The 10,484-nt window shown below is 36.4% G+C and overlaps 1 protein-coding gene across 1 annotated transcript in view; it reads right to left on the bottom strand.

Moving 5' to 3' along the window:
* LOC113231720 (STAM-binding protein-like A) overlaps positions 1-10,484 on the bottom strand; it is a 24,866-nt gene that overhangs the window by 12,922 nt on the left and 1,460 nt on the right. The window contains exons 2-5 of the mRNA XM_026466203.1: positions 6,599-6,731; positions 5,773-5,926; positions 2,888-3,001; positions 1,810-1,938 (exon numbers count right to left, since the gene is read on the bottom strand). Of these exons, the coding sequence (XP_026321988.1) occupies positions 1,810-1,938; positions 2,888-3,001; positions 5,773-5,926; positions 6,599-6,726 (525 nt within the window). The 5' untranslated portion in view covers positions 6,727-6,731. The remainder of the gene's footprint in view (positions 1-1,809; positions 1,939-2,887; positions 3,002-5,772; positions 5,927-6,598; positions 6,732-10,484) is intronic.

The following is a 10,484-nucleotide window of genomic DNA, read 5'->3' as shown; positions in this document are numbered from 1 at the left end:
AAAACCATATGTGGCAACTTCTGGCGTTCCACAGAGCTCGCATCTTGGTCCGATACTGTTTCTTATTTTTATAAATGACATCGTTGATCACATACATCACAGTGACTATTATCTATTTGCTGCCGATATGAAATTAATTAAATCCATTCGCTCCGCGGAAGATGTCCATATGTTGCAGGAAGATCTCATTAATATAAAACTTTGGTGCGATAAAAACTATGTGCAACTAAATGTAATCACAAAAAATTTACCAAAAATAAAAGTATTGTTAGGTCTTCTTTCTATATTGATGGTAATTTAGTGGCAGAAGTGGACTTAGGTGTCACTCTGGACAATAAGCTTAGTTATGTTGCTCATTATGACAACATTACAGCACATGCCTTTGAAAATGCTGGGTTTGATAAAAATAAATACTAAAAGCTTCAAAAATATGAAGACGCTAATATCTTTATACAATTCCCTTGTCCGTAGTGGCATTGAGTTTGCAAGGGTCGTGTGGAACCCCACTTATCAGGTGCACATTGATTACATTGAACGCGTACAAAAATTATTTACACGGTATCTAGCTTTTAGGCCCCTGGCTTTAGTAACAAAAATGAATACCAAGGACGCCTGGAATATTTCAAGCTTGATTGATTGTCAACGGAAAGGCATAAATGACCAGGTTTTCCTCTACAAGTTGCTGCGGGGGGAGTATTATCGAGAGTCGCACATACTGTTCCACGGCCAAACTCAAGGAGGCAACTTAGCAAAACCTAACGTGCCCTTTTCCAGGACAAATTTACAATTTTTACTATGGCCTGAGTATTCATGCAAATTTAGACATATATTTTGACAGTTTTCGCCGTTATAAGGACAAAGTTGTCGCCGCCCACTCGTCAAATATTGGTAGATAATAAAATTTTTATTCTTTTTTTTTAATTTTGGACATTTCAATTTTGTTTTTTTATGTATATTTAAAATTAATTAACTATTTTAATTAATTATTATAGTATATTTTAAATTCATTTAAAATTAATCAAATGTAAACAGTACGAATTAAATGTACATATATTTAGAATAATGAACACATACTTTATTATTTTCATTATGTTATTTTTAAGTGATTATGACAATGATGTGTTCCTCTGTAATTGGCTTACATACTAGTCTTGTATTATTTCAATAATGTATGTAAATTTTAAGTATGTTAAGCTATTGCTGAACCAATAAATAAATAGATAATAGCACTTACTATACGGAAGACGAAGAAGTACTTATTTCTTTCGACTGTACCTATCTATTACGACTAACTAGCTATGTTAGGGTGCCATGACATATTACTAAGCTTGTGAGTGCGCCGCAGTCTGAAAAAGATTGGGAGCCCCTGGTCTACGGTGTTACAAGAGGTGGTAAAATAAACGTAACTTATACTTTTATATTATGTCTATTCTTTCGTATTTTCTTCGCGAAAATGAGCTCTAGCGAGTAGAGCGAAAATACAATAACGGACTGCACTCCGCCTAATTTAAAACAAGAAACAAAATTTGTCATGGAAACTTATTTTTTGCTTTTTCTAATACATTGTCCTTCATTCCGGCAATCCTTTACTTCCTAGCCTCTAATAGCATTCTATTACTGACGCTTGTGTTTTGCAGTTACAACCATCCAAAAGACTTGTGTCTAATTAAACATTATTAAATTAAAAAAATATATATATTAGGTCCCTCCCTACTACAATCCGTTCATTACTGAACTTGGGTGTTCTAGTATAAAATTATTGTTTAGATGTCAGTGCGGTAGATGAGCAGGTTCAGGTTAAAAACATACTGTATGCTTTAAATGTGGAGTGCTGGTCACATTGTCTCTTCGGTTCTCGTCAGCCTGCAACCTCTGTGCTAGTTTTGCGTCTTCCTGCTCTTGCTTCCGTCTTTCTTCTTCTGCTGCACGTCTTTTACTCTGCAATGATCAACATCGACATTTCTATATTCACTACTATTATCAATTACATATTTACCCTTAAGTGCATTAAAGAGCATGTAAAACTCGACACTTTTGAACATATTATCTTATACTCAAATATTATCTACTTTTGAGTATATTATACACTCTCGGACTCGTAATTCGAGCCACCTCGCATTTTCAGTATTACATGCCCTGCGCTTAAACAATGTTTGATTGATCTAAAACTATTAAGCAAATTTGAAACTAGTATACTAAACTTCTTTTCCATAAACCCCTGCTGGAAATTTGGATTTGCAAAACCAGGGGAAAACTTTTTCTTCAGCGAAAACACTACTTTTGTATTCTAGCCCTTTAGACAACAATGCGAGGTGGCTCGAATTGTGCCCGGAAGTATATGTTGGGCACGATACTTCGATGTGCTCGAATTTGAAACTATAAGATATGATATATGAAAGTTGACACCTTGAGCTAATCAAGCATGACTTCTTCTTCTTCTTCTTTATTTATTAGTGCTTGTTCTGTGTCTTTCACAAATCCGCCATATCAACCATGACAATTTGAGCATAGCAGGTTTGTATATGTCAAATTTGACATTTTAAGCATGACAAGTCTGACACTTTAAATAAATAAATATTAGACATCACATATGTACGTTGCTCTGATCCCAAAGTAGCTAAAGCACTTGTTTTATGGAAATCAGAAGCAATGACAGTACCCAACACCCAGACTCGAGACAACATGGAAAAGTTTTCTACACTGACCTGGCCGGGGATCAAACCCGGGACCTCAGTGATGGTGTCACCATTAAAGCCGGTGTGCAAGCCACTTGGCCATTGAGGTCGTCAGAACTTTGAATACGTCAAGACAATTTTTTTTATTAACAAGGCTACGTCCATTGAAAGCTCAAAAAAAAATGTACAAATACAACAAGTATTCAACTTACTGAATTCTCCTTATAAGTCTGATGTTCCTTCGCATATTGATCTAACAATTTCTGCTTCAATTTCTCAGCTTTTGGCATCACCTCCTTTAATTTGGTCTGGTTCACTATCTTTACCTAAAACAATAACCTAGTTATAATTTCTGAAATATTACGAAACTATTGCAAATTTAAATTATTATACCGATATAATTTAAAATATCATTTGAAATATCATAAGGGACATTTGTAGTACGGAACATTTTCCATTACGACAAAATATTCCTTATGACATTTCAAAGGAGATCCGCCAAAATGACCCCAGGCCCGGCGCCAAAATAATGTAACTCAGTTTTTAGAGTAAAAATAGCAATAATATTATACAGTTTCGGTATTGCTAAATTCACATGCTAACATAGTTTTTTTGCCTGTTGAATTTTCATAGGAGCTTTATGAAAAATTCTATTTATTAGAGAAGCGTCGTCCTTTTTAGTTCATTAACATTGTAATAAATAATTATGGCATATAAGCATGTATATCAATCATATTATATAAACATCTTTCATTTGCAGTTATATTTTTATTTAGAAAAAAAAATAGTATAAACTTCCCATAAATAAATAGAAGAATCAAGTCAAATGTTTTAGTTTTAGCTTTTTGTTTGTATTATATAATGATAAATATATCAACATTCGCATAAAGGTACAACAACAAATACGTTCAAACAAATAATTTAAAAAAAGTATATTTGTATTGTTATATTATCGCTTTACGCGACTTTACTTAATGGCCGCATGACCTTCAAGCAATCGGCAAAGAAAGGATGAACACGCACGGATGAACGCACCTGTGACGTGAGGGCACAACTGGATACATCTTATTGTCTCGCTCACATATAATGGTTTAGAGGGAGAAACACGCAGACGCCCGCTTTGCTTTGGCGTGCTCTGCTCACGCGCAGTCCTACGCTAACGTTTGTTGTGTTGTGTACTGTGAACTGTGCGATACCTTACCTTGATCTTTATTTTACTTTGTTTAACCCTCCCGGACTTTTGATTTTCTTGTGAAATGGCAGACGTTTGTATTTTGTGTACACGATCATTACGGCAACGTCGTAGACATTTCATAGTTTACAGTACAGTACATACATGCTTATACGCCATAATGACTAATTACAAGATTAATGAACTAAAAATGACGACATTTCTCTAAAAAATTTAATTTTACAAAGAGCCCCTATTAAAATTCAACGGGCAAAAAGACAATGTTAGCATGTGAATTTAGCAATACCGAAACTATATAATATTTTTGCTATTTTTACTCTAAAAATTGAGTTACATTATTTTGGCGCCGGGCCTGGGGTAATTTTGTATGGGATTTGGCGGATCTCCTTTCCACCGTCGATATTAACACTCTCAGGGTCGTATTCTAGAACTCTACTCAATGCTTAAGTCAGGATTTGAGTATGGTTTAAAGCACTTGATATCATACTCAAGTCCCTGCCATTAGGGTCGTATTTCCAGTGCTTGTGTTGCCAGTGCAATCCTGACTTGAGCATTGAATAGAGTTCTAGAATACAACCCTCAGTGCCATAAAAATAACGATTTTTCTGAATGCTACTTAAGAAAAATCGTTTTTTCTGCCATGTGGGCGGCGACGGGACAAGCATTTTTTTTCACAGCACACCACGCCTGATCTTAACTAAACCTTTGTAGCAGGCCATGTGGCCTGTCGGCGGGACACCTAGCCAGCCAGGCAGGACACCAAGCTTTACCAGCAGGCCGCTTAGTACGCCGTGATCCTACCAAAAACAGATGGATGTAACCATTAGGGACGAGATCGATACTTGATTATGATCTGAATCAGTTGTTAGCCGAAGAGCCAAACAAGTAGCTGTATTCGCTGAATGCACAACTTATATTGTCGGCCTGCTGATGCAACCTTTCACTGGCTAGGATTCGAAAAATCGAAAATAAATTTTGATTCCTAATTGTGGTATTCCGGCGACCCATATGGCCTGCAGGAAAAATTCGAAAATACATTGCAAATAATTGCCTTACAGTCGAAGTTTGTGGGCGGCCGGCAGCCCACATGGCGCTGACAGTGTTAATAACTTTCACAGTGTATACAGCTCTTTACCTTTGACATATCAGGCCAAGCATACAACAAAATATGCACATACTGGTGAAGAGAATTAAATTTAAAGAATATAAGAAAGAATACTAATTCCTATTGGAATCATCACCACGCTATTAATATTATTGTTATTAAATATTTTAATGTCATTGAATGAATTCTGAAAATAAGCTTTATTGTGTTTTAATAACAGGATAATATAATATGCATGAATCAATATCACTTTCTGGTCAAATTGAAGTAATAATATGTATCATTCTAAAAATATCCTTGTATAAAAAGTAGTTAAGCTTTTTAATCAATTTTATTTTACGGCACCAATATTAAGCTAGTCCATGAGGCCTATTATTTACCAAAACTAAGCTGAAATGTACTTGGACTAAGCGGCATTGGGATGTCAAAATAAGTAAATATCATTGGTTGCTGAAACACAGGTCTCCTCCATTCTGATTTGGTTATTAATGGGTCTCACCCACACGCAAAATAGGCGCCTTGACGTCGAGTTGCGGACACTAGCCCGTTACACCAAGTACCAAGTAATGGGTCTCACCAAGTACACCTTCCAAAAGAATTCTTTCTTTTATACAGTTCTAAATGGTGTCATAATTAGATGATGCCATATACTCAACCATAAAAAAAATGTTCTAAAAATATTGTTGACTGTTTCACATTGATACCGAATGAAAGCACTGGCAATAAGACCGTCCATTTTAATTATGGGTTAGTTGAAATTCCCTACACAGTCGCAAACATATACAAGTACTAATACTAACTTGGGCAGGTACAGAAGTGTACTCTGGATGCTTGCGAATCTTCTCCACAAATAAAGTCATAAATTTCATATAAAGGATGTAAGCGTTCTCAAGGTTGCCTTCTTCCAAGTATACATTCGCCATTCTGACCATCTCTAGACCTGAACGGTAGTACCTGTGGACACAGATATATAAATAATATGATATATGAAAGCTGATACATGAGACGCACAGTAATGGGGTCAGCCAGCATTCAAGTTGGGCAATGCGATGATGGTGTGTGTTGATAGAGATATCTAAGCGATGTCAATATTGTCAACAAATCGGATTTATTAATTGAGCATTGGCTACTGAGCCATCAGCTTAAAAAAGTATCATTTATAACTCAAAATGTAATATAAAGTGAAAATTAATTCATAACTACAAAAACCCGCCATTTTTCCCCTACTTTTTAGTCTAACAAATCCTGATGTCACAATAGTATTTACTACGAATTTTAATGCATTCATTTTTCCAATTCAAGATTAAAAAAATGTTTTCAAAAACAACTTGAGCTTACAAAAGATCTCCTTACATGACCCCTATGCCTATTCGAAATATAAAACACCTTGCTTACTCTCAGAGTAGACACTTTTCATTATATTAATTTTTGGTTCAATTTTACACATTTTCAGTGCACGCTGAATTTAACCAAGTGTGATAATATATGAGTAGGCAGATGATACGGTCAATGTAACATAGCAAATAAAGGTCATGAAGCAATCAAGTGAAACCGAGTGAGTCACTTTATTAATTATTTTAGTAACATGAAGAATAACTAAGTTTTTACGAATTAAGTGAGTCTTACCTCCTCGGGGGTACATTGGGATCCACCTCTACCATGGCGCCATAAGTCGCCAGCTGCTTTACCCTGACTGCTGGCTCCAGGCTCGCCAGGTCCACTGACTGCCGTGTTCGCTTTTCCTCCGACTGCATCCTTCCTAATACAAAAACAAACTTCCCGCACTGAACAATCTATTTAGCTTCACTTATTCACCAAAACACTACACTACGACTGAAAATGAACACTAACACCGTTTAAAATTAAATTTTTACCGAAACTTGGAAAATCCAAGAATTCATGGAAAAACAGCACAACTACAAGCTGTCAATCAAATGTCAATGCAAAAGTAAACGTGATTTTTGTGAAAGATAGCACAGTTTTAAAACTAGTTTTGGTCTCTTTCACACTCTATGGAATTAAAATAATTGCGTCACCTTTTCGTATTACAAACTCCTGGAAGAATACATTTATATATTTAGCCGGGTTATACGACAATGTGACATAAAATCTTTTTCTGTTTCTAGGCTTACATTCATAGTTATTTAGCCACATTAAGCGCCGAGGCTTTTTAAAGTAACAACACTGAAAGTAAATACAGTAGTTAAACTTGAAAAGCTGTACCTACTTTCTATAAATGAAATATGCTGAAAGCTCTTTTTTAATTTCCGCTAGCCTAATAACTATATTATTGGTAAAATGTATCAATATGTGTGGAATAAAATGTAAATACTTTTATTGCAACTTTACCTACTTTAACTTTAACTTTTATGCCGCCAAACAGTAACGTGAGCATTACTGCGTTTCTGTTTTGAAGGGTAAGTGTGCTGGTAAAATACAGCGATGAGTAAAACAAGGTTAGGTACCCACTATCCCCAAAACTTTATAATGCTACTTTGGAAGAGATGTTTAAGACCCTAACACCCAGCTGGACAGGAAGGGATATTGATTCGGTGGAAAAAGACTGACGTAATTAATCTACGTTTCGCTGACGACATTGCTCTCTTCCTCAGCTATCGAACTCGGCACAATGTTGAACCAACTCAATACCGCGAGCCTCAAGGTTTGACTCTTCATGAACAGGTCGAAGACCAAACCATGACCAATTCCACAGTAGACAGGATACAGGTAGGGGATGGGATTGGATTAGTAAGGGATTAGTAAGTGCTATGTGCATGAGTACTTGTATTTAGGCCAATTAGTATCTTTTCGGAGGAGACAAGGTGCGAAGAAAATGCCTGGAAGGGCTATTGGTCTATGAAACTTTTGATGAAAGGCGACTTACCACACACACTCAAAAGAAAACTCATGGACATGTGCATTCTACCCATCCTCATCGACGGCGCACAAACCTTGTCGCTGACAGCTGGGAAAAAGCACAAACCTGGGATCTGCCAACGAGCTATGGAGCGCAACATCCAGGGAGTTAAATTGTCAGACCGAATTAGAAACAGTGATCTGCGCTCGAAAACACGAATGATACATGTGGGCCAACAAGCGAGACGCAACGAGAACAACAGACGAGACGTGGGCAAAGGCCACAACAGAATGGCTCCCCAAAGATAGAGAACGACCATGCATCAGGCGAAAGCGTCGAATGAGAGACGAGTTAGACGCGCACTTATAAGACTGGACCTCAGTGGCGCAAAACAGAGAGGTGTGGAGAGACGGAAGGTCTTGCCCAGCACTGGGACAGAATAAGCTTTAAAAAAAAAGTGTGCTGGTGCAATTAGAGGCACATGGGACTTGTCAATTTATGTCTCAGGATGGCGGGCGCAGTGGTAGTGCCTCTCGGATATTTGCGATTAAAAGCTCGGCGCACGACTTGTTCGTCCCTTCACTTGCTATCATACGTGTATTGTGTATTCGAGCCTTTACCTTTAATTTTTGTTTCATTATTATTCAAACCCTTGCATAATCAATTACTAAAAAAAGCACGAACTTGCTTTATTTTTTTTTATTGCCATTTACGAAGTGTATACTGCAGTGATACGAACATTTTATACTAAACGTTATTATTATATCACAGTTACTGCGTACTCGGATGACAAGAATCCATTTAGTGAACCGGAATATTTTTCAAGTGGTGTTGAAAATTAATATAAAAATGACAATAGTGAACAAATTTCTATTTACAGCGAGCAACCCTATATTCATTCTTCTCAGGGGAATCTGCTTTACGAACGAATAGTGGTGTTTATCAAATATGTGATTTATTATTATATAATTATATAAGTACACTATTATTATAGATACACTACAGAGTGTAAAATTATTATGCTACGTAACGTAGACCACAACTTCTACAGCTAAAAGGGTCTTACAAAGAGCAACTTCTAAAGTTCCTTATACATTCCTTTTAGAAAAATCTGCCTTATGTAATGTAAGTGTAATTTGCTTACCTATAAAATAAAGCTAATTTGAATTTGTATTGAAAATGTGGTACAGTCAAGAGAACGCTTGACACTTTCGACCTTTCTTATTGCAAACGGCATAGAGTTGAATGTAACAATTTATAAATAAATACGAATTTTTTGTATGATAATTTCATATATTTAATATAAATAAATAAAAATAGTTAACCGTTATTTTAGTTAATAAGAAACGTCACATGTTTGCAAAAATTTTGACATGAATCAGGACCAAACGTACATCAAGCTTACTTTAGATTTAATTTCAACTCTATGCCGTTTGCGATAATGATGGTTAAAGTGCCAAGCGTTCTTTTTAACTCATGTATTTAAGTCTCTGGACATATTTCGAACCTGTCCGGAGTATTTAATCATGAGCTTCCAAGGCGGTAACTCGACGGAAACTGCCCGATCACTCTGAACGGATGTGGGCGCAGACGACGGCTGCGAGCAACTACTGGTAACTACCCTTGTTTGCTTTATTCTTATTAAAGTCTGAGGTATGGATGATTGCACAAGGCGGCAGTGTATTGTACATTACTATTCTGCGTCACTTTCTGAAGTCTCATCCACATCCATTGACGTTAGTACCTGATGGCGGCACTTCACAAGACCACTTGTATTCGCTGTTGGGGGCTTGATGAACTTCAAAAAATATTTGACGTACAGACAAACTAGCAGACGAATATGACGTCCACACATGGAGCCATGGGTGATAGGTTTACTTGGATATCTGCCTATTTGGCTCTTTTGATTTGCGTCAAGAAACCGACTTGCGCGTGATAATGCAAGTTTGGTGTTTGCGGTATTTGTCAAGTAGGCAAACAAGGCAAATACTTTATCACACATGCTATCCACACATGGTGATTGTAAATAATATATATCAAATACGCAAATAAAAATAAATATGAAGTGCCACCATACTAGACGCCTGGAAAACAGTATTAGGTGCTATCCGAGTCTCACGGCAGCCTTCAGTGTCATCGTAAGCAATCGGATAATAGTAATATATTAATTTTTAGATACGCTGGTTGGATAAATTATTGTAAAGCACCTACTCCTGGTATCTAATCTCATTTATCCCAATGCATGATGAGGAATGCACATATTTTCCAAACGTCGTGAACCTTCTTCAACGTGCAAGTTTCGTCACAACACTTTCCTTTACTGTTTGATAGGTAACCATTCATAAACGTACGTGACTGAGAAATTCGTATATGTCGCCCCTAGGATTCAAATCCTCGTCGTTGATCTTTTCATTACGACGGAACTATTCCCAACTGGGTAAAATAATATTTTTGAATTCCAAGTACAGTTTCTCGCTTTTCAATTGTTATTTTTTCCACATCAAAGACAATACTCGAGTACATCATCGGACAATATTGACTTCCTAATCATGAAGAAAATAGTGGTAAAGACCATGGTAATTAAAAACTATATAGATATAATATGTTAACGGCAATGTGTATCATTCAGGGATTGTATAGAATGCCTAGTCATTC

This window comes from Hyposmocoma kahamanoa, unplaced genomic scaffold (assembly GCF_003589595.1).
Source record: "Hyposmocoma kahamanoa isolate Upper Pololo Valley unplaced genomic scaffold, ASM358959v1 66, whole genome shotgun sequence".
NCBI classification, from domain to species: domain Eukaryota; kingdom Metazoa; phylum Arthropoda; class Insecta; order Lepidoptera; family Cosmopterigidae; genus Hyposmocoma; species Hyposmocoma kahamanoa.
The sequence above is the reverse complement of the archived record's forward strand: the minus strand, read 5'-3'. Positions and strand labels throughout refer to the sequence as shown.